Source organism: Taeniopygia guttata, chromosome 1 (genome assembly GCF_048771995.1).
Source record: "Taeniopygia guttata chromosome 1, bTaeGut7.mat, whole genome shotgun sequence".
NCBI classification, from domain to species: domain Eukaryota; kingdom Metazoa; phylum Chordata; class Aves; order Passeriformes; family Estrildidae; genus Taeniopygia; species Taeniopygia guttata.
The window spans coordinates 25,130,458-25,148,243 of NC_133024.1; the positions used below are offsets into that span (position 1 = coordinate 25,130,458).

The following is a 17,786-nucleotide window of genomic DNA, read 5'->3' on the forward strand; positions in this document are numbered from 1 at the left end:
AACTTGATTATTCATGTTCAGAGACGTGTCAGCCTGTGGTGTGAGTGAGGGTGCAGTGCTCTCGTGGCCCTGTCAGACAAAGGTATGTACGCAGGAGATGTTGCAGAAAGCTTGTACAATGAAGGTATTTGCTTTTCAGACACCAAACACGTGGTAAGTAAAGCAGCCTTTTGTCTGTGTATGGCAGCAGTCACCTGGCTCATGGGGACCCAGGCTGAGCAGGAGCAACAAACCCCTGCTGCTGCCACTGTCCACCAAAATAACACTGAGCATGAAAGAGCTGAGAAGTGTGTGGGTATTTTGAACAGGAGAGGGAAGCTAGAAGGGCATTTCTCACAAACCTGCAGGAGGTGAGGCTCTAAGAGTTGTGGTCTTCTGTGTTTGTCTCCATTGTGGATGTTACAGAATTTCTAGAATGCAGTTACATAAGGTTTTTGGACAGAGTTTGGACTTTATGCTGTGGATTCTGGAGGCCAGCAGTTTCAGGCTTTAAAACTCTGAACTGTGTGGGTTTTGTCTGTTTCTCTGTGGAAACCCTAAGTTCTTTCAAAATATGTCTCCGCTCTGTCATTGGTAAGTCAGACGTAATAACCAGCAATGGTTACATTCTGCATGGGAAGTATTTCCTGTCAGAGTGGGTCTGGGCTTGGTGAGGAGCTGAGGTGTCATGTTCTTCTGCACATGGTGATTCTTCACTTTAACTACAACAGCTTTTCCTTCTGTCTTATGGTGTTCTCCCTCTTCCCCTGCCACCAGGAAGGGAAGGATACTTTAATGGAGGTATGTCTTGTCAGCAGCAAATAACAATATTGCAGCAAGAAAAAGTTGTAGGGCTTTTCTACATAGGAGCTATTGAGGAGGAAAAAATAATATGGATTTAAAGCCAAATCACCCTTTGGAGATGACTTGGAGCAGATGAGATCATCGGATTTTCAAAAATCAGGTTGCCCTCCAGCTTTTCAGCTGCTTGTCAGGGGTTCAGAAGAAATTGCTCTAATCCTGAACTGTAATCATCTCTTTATCAAAAGCTTCTACCAGAGCAAGGTCATTCATTGTTCTTCCTTAATTTCTGTCCTTCCTCAGGGTGCAGTTTTAATGTTTCTGTATTCAAAAGGTCAGAAGTTACTGTCTTACTCATTATTTTGTTCGGCAATGAATGCTTCAGCTGCTACTTGTCTAGAATGTCCAGGCTGGTTGGGAATTGCTGATGAGCTCACTAAAAAAGGTTGAAAACTCCTCTTCCTAGAATTGAAGTCTTGCTTTTGTTTTTCCATTTGTGCTTCATAATGGGTAAATTATGAGGTCTAAAAGAGTTTCTTAAATTATTTTTGTGCTCATTTCACTATACACAATGAAACTTCCAATTCATTCTCCCCCTTCCTTCCTAGTCTTATTGGAGATTCTATATATTTCTTGGATGTAGTTTATTATGAAAAGGAAAATCCGGAAAGCTGGTCACTTCTATTAATATTATTTTTAAGCTAATTTCAAAATCTGTTAGTGAAACAGCTTTGACTTGCTAACTGAAATCCCTTCTACTTAGCAGGGAACGTGAAAGTTTACAGGTTATTAGGGCATTGCCTTTTAATAAATTCCCTTGCATCACAGTCTTCTAATGTAGGCAGACTATAAAATTTTAACCTAGAGAGAATATTAACAAATAGGAAAAACCTCAACTAACAGAACTCCAAGCATCTCATCATCAATGATTAGGAGCTTGTGCCTCATCCCCCTGTACTTGGTATTTATCTTGATTAATACAGATCAGTGCAGGGAATTTGGTAGGGAACTGTTAACATCCATATAGAACCAATTAAAACGTTTTATGAACAGGAGCTAAATACTAAATGACATATATTTGACTTCATTTGGGTTATAGAAAAAATGTAAATTGAAGGGCTTTGTTTGCCACAGTGCATATAATGTAGTCGTTTTATATTTTATACAGTTGTTATATAACATTTCTATTTGATTTGTTACTGTTTTATGTTGTTCACCAGTCTGCACAAGTATGTTGCTGTTAAGTGCAAGCATTTAGAATTCTTAAGTGAGAAATCTTAAGATTCATTAACACAACTCTAACTTAAATGAAAACTTTATTTTGTAATTAAGTGTGGAGTTTCCTTCACCATGTTTTTAAAATCACTTTTAGAAAATGTTTCTGACCTTTAGAATTGTCAATGAATTTTGGGGGGTGTTTTGTGGGCTTTGTTTTGTTTCCACAATGAAATTAATAGGATTTACTGTACCTCTTACCCAGAATACAAGGCAGGTGCCCACTAGAAAGGAGAGTTTTGTGTCAGCAATGACTCAGTGAACTTGAGTATAGAACAATACTCTTTGATAATATCAAAACACATCTCCGTCTTCATATGGTTTTCTGATTGTACAGATCAATTGAAAGTGTTTCTATCTTTATGATATCCTTAATTGCTGCGCCCAGTAGGATGTCAAAGGCTGATTTTATTGGGAAAAAAAAAGTGTAGTGTTTCTGCATGTGCCTGTAATTGTTTTTTTTTTCTATTCAGTTTTCTGTAGCTGGTTTCACCTTGTGCAAAAATGAAAAGTGTTATGTTTTCCTGCTTGAAACCAAATGCCTTGAGGATTTTGTTTCTTGATCTACTTCAATTATATGCTTATTATTTCACAAGACAAAGGCAAGGATTTTATCAGTTAGTCCTAGCACATACTTGTCTGAGCGAGTCAGTGTAGGGGGATGCACCACACATCATGACCTGTAATTCTCATTCTCTAATTTCAAGCTCATTCTCTCATTCTCATTCTCTAATTTCAAGCTGTTCTTGAGACTACTGTATCCACACATCCCTAGCAACATGGTCACTCAGGTTTTTAATACCTCTTTTCCATGTGATCTTAGTGGTTGCCTTCTTTTCCAGATGAGTTCTTTTGCTTTTCATTGTTGTCAATCTAGAAGTTGTTCTTAAACTCACATAATAACAGTTAACTGTTTTTTTTTTCCGAATTTCTTCTGAGATTTAGTAATTTTAATGGAAAAGTGAAAGATAATTATTTTAAAATATATTTCTCTACCTCCTGCCACTAAAGTCGCAGCTTATCGTGTAGAATACAAAGAGGAGCTGATGGGAAAAATTGCTTCCAGGTAATAACTCAGGGCTCTGTTTTAGTTTAGTAATAATTCTTATTTAGATCCGGGTGTAACTCCAGCTGCTCGGCTATTGTACAGAACAGAGCAGTATTATCTGATGTATGCATCAGAATTCAGAGGTCCTCAGGCTGCTTTTTTGTACCTATAGTTCTCCCAGTTTTGTGAATTATTTGTGAAACAGTGTTCTGAGAGAACGCACTTCTGTGGGTACCTTGTTCCTGAGAACATGGGGAGGAGATGCTCGGACCAGAGCAAGGACTGCTCAGTAGGTACCTAAGTAGGGTTTGAAGAATGGTGAGGCATGAATGAGGGTTTTTTTATGGAGGGTTTGTTTGTTTTTGTCAGGAACCACTGTGCCGAGTTTAGTTCCTCAATGAGGGCTTGAGATGAAGCAGTTTTATTTGGAGAGTGTGTGGGGCCTTTTGTCTCTCTGAAGACTTTATGATTCATCTTCTCATGTGGAATTTGTATCACTTCTATGTTCAAACAGGTCTCAAATCATGGGGTTTTAAGTGGTAGCTGTAATGTGACCTATGAATGTTCTTCTCAGCAAGCAGCAGAAACCCAGCTATGGACCAGGCTTGAAATGTCTGGGTTTCCAGCAGTTTTATTTATTCTTTCCTAAAGAAAAGCGACTGTTGATCACTATTTAGACCTTGTGTGTGTCTGTAAATATGTAGGTATATTAAAAATGCATGTGTGTGTTCACATGTTTGTCTCTGTCTCTTCTAAGAGTAAAACAGGTCCACAGAAGGTAGAAAACCAGCAAAGAATTAATTTTGTCGAAACTGGGAAGGATTAGATATGAAACCATGAGGAGGAGATCTAGTCCAAATACCAAATCAGAGGAGTGAACAATACAGGAGGAAGGAGAGCATAGAAGAGTAATATATTGCATTGAAGAATAGGGGTTTTCTCCTCCTTAGCACATCTAATAGCTTTTCCTCCATCCATTATCTGTACCTGCTATGAGTAGGAGTTTGGAGCCGTCTGACTGAGGGAAAGGTGTCAGGAGGGAAACTTCTTTTCTCTCAAATATCCAACACATAAAAGATGCAAGAACCACTTTGTTAAAGCTGTAGTTCTTGACTGTGTGCCGTTTGGTAGACAGGGGCTACACACAGTATCTCATAGTGGTAGAAGGCAAATACAAAAATAGGAATGTTTTTAATACTGATTCCATCTGGCTGTGGAGGAGACATTGCTTGGATTCAAGCTGAGCATCTCTGATGTTTTTTGTCTTTCATGCCAGCTCTATGTGGCCACTGAAGCCATCCTCATCGCATTGGTGGGTGCAACTCCTCCCTACCACTGGGATCTCCAAGGGCTCTCAGCTAATCAGAGCCATGGCAACCATTCAGTGGGTGAGCAGGGAGCTTTTGGGGATTGGCTTCTGACTGCCAACGGCAGCGAGGTGCGTGGGCACGTGCACTTCGACAGCAGCTTCACATCCATAGTCTCTGAGGTAAGTCTGAGATGTGTTAGTAGGAAATCTTACTGAGATGGTTTTGGGGGTCTCCTTGTACTGCTTTTTCCTTGCATAATAATGCATGTTTTGATTAGCAAATGAAACGTGCTACCTCCACTTAGAGCCCGAGCTAGCTTTATATTGCTGTGCAGATGTTGACTAATATTCAGCTCCAAAACTTCCCACTTTTCTGTGTGGAGGTTACATATTGCATCCTGCAGCCTGGTTCCACATTTGAGCTGGAATCATGCATTCATTTTACTAATTTGCTCAAAATCCTTTATGGACTCTGAGCTCTTTCTGGCCATCCCCTTGCTGAGCTCCAGTGCATGTAGTGCATCCATCATGCAGTCAGCAGGACCTGGAGGGGAAGTGGTTCATGCAGTCTTTGCAACTCCAGATACAAGAACATGGGCAGTGGGGAGTCAGGTGGACAAAGCAGCTCCCTCACATTTGATTCCAAAACAAGCTTTGGCTTCATTGGCATGGCCTCTGTGTTTTTAAGTGGTTTCTTTTATGGTCTAGCCACAGTCCCTACAGGAATGATTCCAGACTCTGCATTGATGCGTGCAACACCTGCCCTTCCTGGGTCTGTCAGTATCTGTTAATGTCAAATTTTTCTTTATAAGAGCTCTGAGTGCATTGGCTACAAGGCCCGAATGTAGAGCTGAACTCTGGAGTCCAGTGTAGTACCACTTGATAGTTTGTGGCTATTGTCCTGAGGTATTAATGCTATCCAAATTACTCCTGTAAAGCAGTTTATTGGTTAGGAGCATATTAATAAAAATGGCCAGCTTTGGAATAGTACCAAGCCATTGTGTACAAAAGGCATTGCTGCTTATTCTCGCAATAAAGAGGATATGAGTACTTATGATACCATTTAAATGAAAATTTTAGTGGATGGTGGATTTCTTAAGCATTATTTAAAACTCAGGAAGGCTTTTGAATTTTTTCTGGGGTTTTTCTCTTCTGGTTTTTTTTTTTTAACTTGCCCAAGAATCTTTTACTCTCTTAAACTTTAGAAGTCAGACATGCTTGTAGAGCCTAGCATATGACACAGATCTTCTTACATTTTGGTTGCATAAATAAGAAATATAGGTAAAGAACAAAGCCTGCTCGAGCAATAAAAAATCCTAAAAAATCTCCCCAGCCAAAAAACCCCAACCCTTAGGCAGCTTATGTAGAGTCTGCTTTCTAATTCTTTAGCATATGTTTCAGTAGAGGACCATTTGAATAAAATCTTTGTACCTCTTTTGTTTCCTGTATTAAAGTACAATTTTTATTAATTTGTTGGCTGAAAATTTGATATATTTGGAGGTTATGTGCTCAGCACAAATATTTTGAGAGACAACATACATATCTGGAGAATATTTCACGACTAATTCATTATTAATCTAATTTCATGATTGACTGCAAAGAAGTTTTTTCCTGCATTTAAAGAGGGTGTGTCAGTGCTTAACCTTGTGGCATCATTGATAACATGACCATTACAAATTTACACTGAAAAATATTCTGATGTGAAAAGCTTGATTTGTGAATAAGCATATATGTAGCGTGTTTCTATGTAGAAGAGAAAAGCCTTTTGAGCTCTCTAAAGGGCATAGACATTGAGATAAATCTTGAGGAGAAATTTTGCTTTGCAACCAAATTATCCCTTAATCCCTGAATTATTCAGAACGCATTTAATGTCAACAGTTTTCATGTTGGCAGCTTTTAAAATTTTTATACCAAAAGTTAGGACATGATTCTTGTAGCTGTTATAAAACAAACTGACCATGTTATTTCAGGATAAAATTAATCTCATATGCAATTATTTTACAAATGTATTTTTCTGGGAATTGTTTCTGAAGTCTGCAGATGCTTCAAAAGCTGATTTATGGTCATGTGGTTGGTTTCAGTTGAATTTTGTCAGTCTTGGCACTTTATGGATGCATTTCCTACTATTATCAGTAACTACCTTCCTGTTATAGTAACTATTCAGAATGAAGTAGATATAGAAAGTAAGCAAGTTATTTTCTTGGAGTTTATGAATGATGTTTTGTCAGCATCCTAATCTTTGTGAGATTTAATTGCATGGCTCTGTTCTCATGATGAGGTAGTTTATAACTGAGCTTTGAAATAATATAAGCTTTGCTAGAAAGGATATTTAATGAGATTTTGGTAGAGGAAGAGAAGATTATGAGGAGAAGATTAGATAGAGTTATTGCAGGGATAATGACATAATCACCAGCTTACCAGCACAGGAAGAAGAGTTGGTTGTCACTAAAAGGAAACATTATCTCAAGGTGAAAGAGGGATAGAAAAAGAAAAGAACAGAAGATGTGGAGTGTTTAGAACATGAAAGGAAATAACTTTTGAACATTGAGAGCATGGCATATTTTCATTCTGCACTTCTGTGGGGCAAATAATTTTGTCAGGTTCAGCTTGAGACATTGTCTGTAAGAATCCAACATTTCAAGATGTATTTGTATGGGAATTGAAGAGAACTGGAAATGATGAAGTATGCTGTAAAAAATATGAGTGTGTGCAGAAAACCTGACTAACCTGTCTAGTGCTACGAAAGTATTGCTCAGGGACAAGGCAATTCATAAAGAGGAGCTTGTGCAGGAATATCTTCAGACATAAACCACAAGTATTTTTTCACAATGTGTGTTCTGCACACTACAGTGACACATGTCAATAGGCAGAGCTGAATCTATTTACGTTAACAGTTTTACATAAAAGAAGGCAGAAGACGTGAAAGTGGGAGAAAGCTGCAAAAATTAGAGTATTGTGAGGAATCTGTTCTTGATTTCAGAACCAAAGACTGTATTTGATTTGGGAGAACTGCAGTTGTTAGTATCCTGTGAGGAGTTTTGGAGACAGCAGTGGGGACTAGTGACTTACTGAATATGATGCTTAGGAGATTTATGAAGAGTTCTATCTTCTTTAAAATTTGTAACATCCCTTCCAGCTGTTAACTGGTGGTGAACTGTTTGGATTCTGAATAATTTGCCTTTTTGCTGGTTTGTTGTTTCTGTTTTTTTCTTCCCCCTCCATCCAGTGGTTTTTAATTGGCAATGCATCGTACAAAGTGAGTGCTGCCAGTTCTTTCTACTTCAGTGGTGTGTTTGTTGGAGCCATCTCCTTTGGCCAGCTGTCAGATCGCTTCGGGAGGAAGAAAGTCTATCTCACAGGTAACCCTTGACAAAATGAGTGACATGAAGGTCATTGGCAATGGCCTGATGATCTGTGGCAGCAGCCCAGTTTCTGCTGAGAGCTTGATATGCAGCTGTAAATCATGTGCTGTGATTTTGTTTGTTTTGGCATTCCAATATACTTGTGCCCTGGAAGTTGAGACAACAAATCAATATCTCACTGTTCAATCACCATTTGGATTTCTGTGAGGTGTTCTGGGTTTGTGAGTTATGCTGTAAAAGGCTTTCACTTGTGCAATGTTGTGCTCTTGGGTTCTCTGCAAGTTGCAATTAGTATTTTTAGTAGATTTGTAACAGCATTCTTACATGTATAACCTGTTAGAAATTTGTTGCACCTTTTATCCCCTGTCTGCATGATTTAATTTTTATATATTTGTGATCCTCATTCTGTTTTGTCATAAGCTTTCTAACTGTCCCTGGAGCAAACAACATTTGAAACAGCATGTTTTGTGTATGTATAAAGTTGTGTGTCAATGCATGAGCATGTAGAGTTTAAAGAAATGTTTTATGGTTTTTGTTTTGCTTTGAAGGAACAGCACTTGTTCAAAGCACAAAAAGGTGGGCCTGCTCTGCATACAAACTACCATGTATTGTCCCCTGGTGATGTTTCTCTTCTCTAGTTTCTATACACTGGTCTCTAAAACTGAGTAGAGATACTTGGTCATATATTTAACCTGTGCCTTCTGTATCAGGGGTAAATATAAAACCATCTTTAACAGGAGTCAGACAATGGTTCTGAGTGTATAAAAAATATTGTCTGCTATGAACTGAATTTAAAGGTTCAAACTGCAAACTGTGCATCAGAAAACCACTCCTGTGTCCCCTCCTTTTTGATATTGACTCTAGGTATTTAAATTTCTTTCTAAACCTGTGGTGGTGGTGTTGACTATGATGGCTTAGGACAGACAGCAGTGGGCATCAAGTAAAGATACCAGTAAGTGCTTCTGTTTCTTTAGGCACCCTTCTAAAATGAAACTTTTTGCTTTATTTTCCAGGTTTTGCACTTGACATCTTGTTTGCTATTGCAAATGGATTCTCACCCTCATATGAATTCTTTGCCGTTTCCCGATTCTTAGTAGGGGTGATGAATGGTGGGATGTCACTGGTAGCCTTTGTTCTTGTTCTGAATGAGTGTGTGGGTACAGCCTACTGGGCATTAGCAGGTAAACTGCCTTTATTGTCAGAATTCACAGATTTCAATCTCACACACCACTTGAGGCACACAAAGCAGTTGCAAATTTAACTCCACTTGAGCATATCTGTGATCACCGTCTTTGAACACTGCTTGTTCAGTATGAACCTTGGACAAGCATGGTAGATGACTTGGGGCCATTCAGACCTCTGCATCGCTCAAGTTGACAAAGATCCAGCTGAGACCTCTCCCATGAATGTTACCAGCTAAATACTCATCCAAGGTTCGTCACAACTGAGCTCTACTAATCAGAATGTTGGACTCTGCTAAACAGAGCCAAGTGTTTGTATGCTAAATATAGATTCTTTCCTTCCTGGCAGTTCTTAAAAAGAAATCAAAAGTGTTTTTATATCATAGGAGGATGAGAAAACTGTTGCTTATATATTATTAAAAAAAAAGTTGTACCATGTAGTAATTACCCTTAGTATTTAGAAGATACAGACACCCTTAACTGTCTTGATTTCTAGTGTTGGACCTGTCCTTCAGAAATGTGTGTAACCTGTACTGCTACTGATGCCTTGTCAAGGCTGACCTAGAACAGAGGCTAGATGGAGTTAAAGAATAAAGCAGGTATTTATTAAAAGGCGTCAGTGGATGCACCTTGGGCAGTACAAGAACTCAACCAGGGCTACACCCAAGATGAACCAAAATGGTCACAAAAATGGTTGACTGGTCATGAGGTCTCTCACTTTTATAAGTTCTGATACATCTGCATCAGAACTTATAGCTTTATAGCCTTAGCTTATGAAGTCCCATCCTTCTTGTTTTTCTCTCTTCAGTTCATGTTGTTTTTGCTCCTGGGCCTGAAATTTGGATCAGTTGTCCTTGGTCCCAAGCTAGGAAAGGAATTGTTTTGTCTAACTATTCTGTGAAGAGCGCTTACCATTCCTTAATATGAAGTTGAACTGCACACTAAAGCAGTACAGAATCTGAAAAATTTGAAAGCTAAAGCTTAAGGCATCACTAGAGCTCCAGGACCTGACTTAGAAAGCCCAAGAAGTGCTATGCCAAAACTGTTTTAAAATAGGGTGTCTTATAAATCGTGGAAGCCACAAATGAAGACTACATATTCCTAAAACTACCAGTTTTTCAATGTTTTGTAGTATTTATTTTTACACATAGAAAGGTACATACTTATGCTGCATACATACAAATACTTATATTTGGAATGAGAAGACTTCATTGTTCACAGGGCTTTGTTGGGTGTGGAATATGTAGAAGAACACTTTTGGGGCTTTTATTGATCTTTGCAATTAGATATAATACTTCTGCTCTACATGAACGAAGGACAGGGTGTTCTTTGGTCAAAGAGCTGTGGTTCTTTCTGAATTGCTGAATGATTTTTTGCTGGTGAAGAGTTAGTTCTTGTCTGATGCCATTTGTTATGATTTACTAATGTTTCTAACAGAAGTGATAATGTGTTGTTTTTAATTGCATGTTAGGTTCTATTGGTGGCTTGTTCTTTGCTGTTGGAATTGCCCAGTATGCTTTATTAGGGTATTTCATCCGTTCCTGGAGGACTCTGGCTGTTGTGGTTAATCTGGAAGGAACAGTCGTCTTTCTCCTCTCTCTGTAAGTTGTTCAAACTGAGTTTCATAAAGAAAGATGTCCAAAAAAACACCAAACAAACAGAGTACCCAAACTATCAAGTCAGGTTGCCTTTCTAGGATGGCATGAAATGGTGTAAATAAGGTATTTCTCTCAACTTGTACAACCCCTCCCCCCACATGGTCTGTGGTTTCTTTGAAAGTAGTGCTGCAATGTCTGAGCCTGTAAGTCTCCACTGTACTGTGTGTACAGTATTAGTGTAGATGGGAGCAGCCTCCAGGGTGGAAGAGAAGCACATCCTGTTCTTTAGCTGGTTTAGGTAGATGACCTAAACTGGTGTGCTATGAGGCACTATGAGTACATGATAAAAGATACAGGAATGGTTTCATATTTATGTGATAACATGATGTTTCTCTTGGGTTTACACAGAGGGAACTGCATCAGAATTGCTTGCCTGTCTAGTCCTAAAAGTGACATGCAAAAGAAAAAATGGGCAGCTCCCTTTAATTTTTCAAATGTGATCTCTTTGGAGATAGTAGGGGCTTTGTGAATTTCAGCACTGAAAGCTCTGTGATGCAATGTGGTCTTTTCTTACATGCCTTTGATATCTAAATCTCAGTAAATAAAAGAGCAAAATTACTTTAGCTGCTGTTTAAATTAGAGGTCTTTTCCTTTCCAATGTCTATTTCACTTCAATGACTCCTTGAATAAAGCTTTTGCTCCTCAAAAAATCCACACAACCCTTTCAAAGGAAGCATCAGAACTCAGGAAAGGGTCCTTGAGGCTGTTCATGAGGTGAAAGGCAGAAATGACACTTGGGATATTTCAAACCTATGTGGTGATAGGCACCCTTGGGGAAAAAAAAATAACTTTCAGATTGGTAGGTAGAACTTTTTGAAGTGAGTTATGCCTGTGATTTCAGAGCTGTGCTCAGAGGCCTATCTTTTCTGTAAGAAAAGGTTTTTTTTAAATTCCAAATTTCCCACTGCCTCCCTGCCACATTGCTTAAAAATTACCCAATGTAGAAAATACTATAAGATTTTTATCCTGAGCAAGAAAATATGTTCCTTTCTAATCACTTTTTTTGGTGAAAACATAGAATCACATTCTTTTAAACTCAGAGGAAAAATATAATTTTTGGTCTGAGGCAAAAAACTTAGAAAGCTTCTGGCCAAAGGCTAAAGTTTAAATTAGTTCTGGAAACCTGAAAATAATAGAAGGTGTGTGTTGTAGACATTGTTGGAGTTACATACCTGTCAAGTGAGGAACATGACCTTTGCACAGTTTCTGCCTTTTTGTCTGCAGGAGAGAATTTGGCGAAAAGCGGAAAAATAAGAAGTTGAAGTTGATCTTGTAGAAAATGTAAACTGGAACTAATAGCTCTTACAAAAGCATCCTGTGTTACTTGTAGTAATCTGTGCCTCTTTAATTCCAAATTCTCCAAAGACAGAATCCTAATCATAATGTAACTTGTAATGTTCTTTCTATGTGTGTATATATGTATATACTCCGTGTAATTTCTTGTTATATAAATTATGTACGGCTTACGTTTCCTTTCAACGTGCTTTGTTTCTGTTTCAGTGCATGAATTTTATACCTGAAGGGTTGTTTGAAAACTCATTATTATACTGAAGTGCATTTCAGCCTTATTCCTTTAGACAAGTCCAGCCTCCCAGAGAAGAAAACCCCTAAAGGTGTCTGTGTGTGTGTTTCAGATTCATTCCCGAGTCCCCCCGCTGGCTCTATTCCCAGGGCCGTCTGAACGAGGCAGAAGATGCCCTCTACCTCATTGCAAAGAGGAACCGCAAGCAGAAATGCACTTTTTCATTGAAACTCCCTGCAGAGAGGAGCTCCAGAGAGGCTGGCAGCTTTCTGGACCTGTTCCGATACAGGATTCTCCTGGGACGCACCTTGATCATGATGTTCACCTGGTACTGGAAATACTTTGTGGGCCCAGCTGTGCTACTGCGACTTCTTTAAGTCTTTGAGAGAGTGTGGTGCTGAGAATTGCCTCATCCTACAGATTGCTAGGGACACTGTACCTAAAAAGAATCCTTTCTAGTATTTAAGTATCTATTACAGTATTTCCTTAATACATTTCTAGCAAAAAGCCATTTTTTACAGTCCAGTTCTGAGGTATTTTATCTCTACATTTCTCTCTTGTGTTTTGAGTCTCAAAATAGTTGAGTACTATCCCTTTTGTTCTGACCCACAAGGCTGCTGAGATTAGTCTCAGTGTCCTCCTCTTAGGCCCAGAGCTGTCAGTATCTCTTCACATGGATTATTCCTTGTTTTGTGTGTGAGGAGCCCATTAGCAGGTGGGTAGCCTAGCTTGTCTAGTGAGTAGACATTGTAGGCAACAGTTCTTAAGAAAAAGTGCTGGCTGTTGCTGCAGTGAGGGGCAGGAGCCCGTGATACTCCCCCTCTGGTTATTAGCAAAAATTTAACTTCAAAAGTGCCTGGTATTTTTCAGATATCTTGCTAGCCCTGAGGTATTTCACTGTTTCTTTAAAAAAGCCATGTGTGACATAGTATGGAGGTCCCTGGGCATTACTGCTCATGTAGTTGCTTTTATAATGCATATATTTGGGAAAGATGTATCAATTAAGAATAAAACAAATGGTTTTGTCAGCATACAGCACTGAACTCTTTTCATGTTGCTTTTCCAAGTGCTTACTTCAGAATAAATAGTTGATTATTCTCTTCCTTAAATGAGAATTGCTGATTTGCTGCAGAATGAATTAGTGACCAGTTTCTTTCCTCTCTGTAAAGACAACTCCCTTTACAGGGGTTGACATGACGATAGGGTTACAAAAGAAAAGTTAAACAGAGTTGGAGAATGAATTAATAAAGTGGGACCCGGGTGTAGAAATTAAAAGAAAGTTGAAGTGTTGTTTGAATTGCTTGAGAAACTTGGTTTAGACACAACTGGGAAAAGTGTGGATGAAAGTGTAACCTGATAAAAACAAAAGGGACAAGGACATTTCTGAAGTTAAATAATATAGTCATGATTGTATTTTGACTTTATACTGGTTTGTGCACGTTGTTCCTAAGTGTAGTCTCAAGTTTTACTCAGTAGAAAGTCAGGAATTGGGTCTTTGCTGAAACAAAATGGTTTATTTGCCTAGAAGGCATCATACACTTACAGAGAAACATTTTAGACCTATTTGCTGAAACACTAAATATAGTTTATAGTGTATTTTGCCAGACCAGTGTTTCGATTTGGCAGGCAAAGTGTCAGCTCTGATTTCATTTTTTGTTTTTCTCTTGTCTTTTGCAGGTTTGTGTGCAGCTTGGTTTACTACGGTCTTACGCTTAATGTGGGTGATTTAGGTGGAAGCATTTATGCCAATTTAGCCCTGTCAGGCTTGATAGAAATCCCAGCGTACCCAATCTGTATTTACTTGATTAACCAAAAATGGTAAGTATGGAATTTATTTACCAATTCAGGATTTCCTTGTAACTTTTCTCAAAGACAGATTTTCTGTGTATCACACCTCCTAGCTTGTATCTGTTGCATGGGGCTTCCTGCTTCAGTGTGAAAGTGCCATTGATGTATCTCTATTCCAAATAGCAATTTAACTTGTTTTCAGTCGCTCACCTCGTGGTGAGCCATCCCTGTGCTGTGGGTGGGGTGATGTAGCTGGGAGGAACCTGTGCTGCCTCCAGGCTAACACTAGATAGCATCCTTCCCACCGCTGCCCCGAGATCCCATCCTCACTTCTGGGACAGAGCTATCCCCACTCCACTCTGCTCAGGCCATCCTGTGGCTCAGGACTGCAGTAGAAGTACCTCTGTGAGCTACTGTGAGAGCAGAGCAGATACTCAGCCTTTTCCTGAGCCAGGATGCTCTGGACAATGTGTCTCATTTTTTGTAAAATTACCTCCCAGTCTCTGCTCTGTGTCTCTTGAGGAGGTTTATAAATGTCAGACACAGCGGGAAGCATCCCCAAATCCTAGAAATTGTCAGTCGCTGTATAAAGCTGGTGCTCATTTTGTTAAGTGTGCAGCAGAAGCTTGTTTAAAAACGGTGTGAGAGGAAGTGTTGGTGGAAGATGGAATTCAGAATTCCCAGCTGCAAAGAAAGAGTCAGTGTGAATTCAGAGGGTTCATTACTCTGCAACCCACAAACCTAATGCAGAATATAAACCTTTGTTATCTTTGTGTATCAGGTTTGGTCGGAAACGAACGTTGAGTGCATTTCTATTCCTGGGAGGATTGGCTTGTCTTATTGTCATGTTTCTGCCTAAGAAGAGAGGTAAGTAGTTTTTTGTTTCTGAAGTATATGATAAGAACTGGTAAAAGCAGCATCCTACAGCATAACAATTACAATTTGATGGCTGCTGGAAGATTAGGCTCATACCACACGTGAGTCTCAATTTTTGAAGCCAGAGAAGCCAACTCATTAGAAAAGAAAAGCATTAGCCTCCCTAAGAACTTAAAGAAAACTTATTAGTAAGGTTTGGATTTGAATTTTTGCCTTTGGATTCTGCCCTTTACATCAGTTGCTCCTTTCCAGTGTTTTTGCCATCATCCCAATGAATGATATTTCTTCTGGTATCTCCAATAGCTAGATGATAGGTTAGTGTAAGTAGTACCCATGCAACTTGGATGTATCTCTCAGAGTGGAAGATCAATGTCAGAAGATCTGAAGAACTGAGTGATGGAGCAAGTTTCCATCTTTCCCACACTGGTCTATAATATTCAAAAGTAGTGTGGTTGTGGTAATAGTTATGTGGCTACACAACTTAAAGCTCAGGAGAGCATTCTGATAAACTTCTGAATTGGGGGATCTTTAAAAAATGTGAAATTAAACATCTTTTGTGTAAAGGTGCACTAATGTTAATTTTCAGATTCCATGGCAATTTTTCTTCTTAAAACCAGATAGATAAATTCACTTTGCTCGTAAGATCTATGGATGTGTATGACCTTTCGTAAAGTAAGAGAATGTCTCAAATGCTTGAAGACTGATTCAAGAAATTAAACAGCTATGACAGAGTACAGAATTTGCTCTAGATGACAGTAGGCCTAATAGGCAAAGCTTTTTTAAAGGGACAACTCAGATTTTCAGGTGGTTGAGCATGGACACTTGGAAATATTCTGGTTTGGCTGGTTCCAGTCACCAAGTATTTTTTTCACATCATTCCAAACATAAGATGTGAAAAGAGAGGACAGAACTGTGAAACTTAGGAAATCACCTGTGTACTGAACTGCAAGTCAGGCAAGGGTGATGTGCCTGGGGAAGTGAAAGGGCTCACTGGCCAGAAGCAAGCGCCTGTCTTCACTGGGCATGAGCTCTGATTTGCCTGTTAAAAGCAAATAGGCACTGGCTGTTCTGACAAACTCAGCTGGATGGGAAATTTAGTGTGATTCTTCACAGCATCTTCCTTTCAAAGTAGTAATGTTAGAAGAATATTATCATACTATAGAAATGACAATGAATAAGACTCCTGTTAAAAAAAATATGCTCACTTTTGAAAAATGTATCTGTTATACTCTTCTTCAACTTTCTGATAGAACTAATTTAGTATTTAATTAATGGTAGACTGAAAATACTGAGTTGTAGCTTCAGCTTTTAGATTCTTTTCTAGATTCCTTTTCACACCATACTATTGTGTGATTGAAATAATTAGAGGTGCATTGGAGTGCTCAAAAGCCTTACAAGGATCACATTTTCTCTCAGATACTGGAGTGTTTGCAGTGGTGAATAGTCGCTCTCTGTCTTTGCTGGGAAAACTGACAATCAGTGCTGCATTTAATATTGTCTACATCTACACATCAGAACTTTATCCCACAGTCATAAGGTAACAAAAGTTAATTTTAAGTCTTCATTTTTCTCGTTCTCTTACATTATCATATTTTATTTATCTTATTTTTTTATATTAACTATAGTTTTTAATTTGATTTTTTCAGTTACATATAATGGTTAGACGTAGTTATACATTTGAAATTTTCCCCCTTATCTTCTCACTCCCTCTTCCATCAAGTTTGCAGTGTTCTCTTCAGACTAACCATATTTTTATGTGACAGTTAAATAGACCTTTAGCTGCTTGGCCTGCTTACAGCTCCCCTTCTACTAATGAGGATAACTATAGCACTGCAGATACTTCTCTTAATGAGTGCTTTATAAAACCAGACAACTGTATCATCATATGTGCTTATCCAGGAACATTGAAGATGACTGGTCAATAAACTTTCTGGAAGTAACTTGATGCTTCACAGGCTGTGTGTGGGCAGTGGTAGGGGTAGAAACACCCCCTGCTTGTGCTGACAGAGGAGACAAAAGCTTCTGCCATATGGGTGCATGTGATGGTAGCCACCAGTGAAACTATACTGTGGTGTTTTTCATGAGTGGGTAAATCTGATGATAAGTAGGATTTGAATAAATGAATTCGGCCAGAGTTTCAAACACAGGCAAGATGCTTGAACTGAAATCACACTTGTTTTGCCTCTTTGTGTATGTAAAAATTCTGACTGTAAAGGGGATTTTTGCTTGATTTTAATAGCAAAAAACATGTTTCATTCCTGTCTTGGGATGCTTTCAGTTACATTTGACATTTCTTTGCCAGTTAATGTGCTCAGGGTCATGACTGATAAGTCTTTTTCCTCCTTGCTCAGTAATACTTTTCAAAAGATTAATAATTTTTGTTTTTTTTCATAGGAATGTTGGAATGGGTGCCTGCTCCATGTTTTCCCGTGTTGGTGGAATCATTGCACCTTTTGTCCCTTCATTGGTTTGTCTGAACTTCTGTTATGTATATTTTTATTTTGTGGCTCTGGTCTATCAGAGGCATACAGGGATGGGAATATTTGGGATAAATTTCATTTATAAATTAAGATACATAAATTGCCTATCTTAACAGTATCATGGTAGGCCAAAAGCATTGCAGTATCTTCTTTGTGATTAGACAAAACCTCAGCATTATTTAATTTAGAAGGTAGTTTAGCTCTTTAGGAATTTTGGACCTTAAAATATAATACTCTAGTGGACCTTAAAATATAATAATTTCAAATCACCAAGATGGTGATACCAAATTTTAAACCCTGCACAACCAATAGCTGAAGACCCACGTGGTTAAAAGATCTACTGCATCAAAATTAGCCATATGGGCTCCATAACTCATATTTTTGAGAAAAAGTTTGTTTTGATGCCAGTGCACTTCATTAAATATCCATGGGTTATAAGTATCAGCAAAGCAGTTCATCTTTCAGTAAATTATGATGATGTGGAGATTTGATACACCCTCAAGGCAA

At 38.6% G+C, this 17,786-nt stretch overlaps 1 protein-coding gene across 4 annotated transcripts in view; it reads left to right on the forward strand.

Annotated features, from left to right (window-relative positions):
* Positions 1-17,786, forward strand: part of SLC22A15 (solute carrier family 22 member 15) — a 70,542-nt gene that overhangs the window by 8,554 nt on the left and 44,202 nt on the right. For all 4 annotated transcript variants that reach the window (XR_003958833.4, XR_012054472.1, XR_012054473.1 and 1 more), the window contains exons 2-10: positions 4,380-4,592; positions 7,639-7,771; positions 8,788-8,955; positions 10,427-10,556; positions 12,248-12,463; positions 13,813-13,953; positions 14,705-14,790; positions 16,216-16,336; positions 17,194-17,266. Coding sequence is in view for 1 of the 4 variants with exons in the window: in XM_030266099.4 (XP_030121959.2) it covers positions 4,380-4,592; positions 7,639-7,771; positions 8,788-8,955; positions 10,427-10,556; positions 12,248-12,463; positions 13,813-13,953; positions 14,705-14,790; positions 16,216-16,336; positions 17,194-17,266 (1,281 nt within the window). In the remaining 3 variants the exon portion in view is untranslated. The remainder of the gene's footprint in view (positions 1-4,379; positions 4,593-7,638; positions 7,772-8,787; positions 8,956-10,426; positions 10,557-12,247; positions 12,464-13,812; positions 13,954-14,704; positions 14,791-16,215; positions 16,337-17,193; positions 17,267-17,786) is intronic.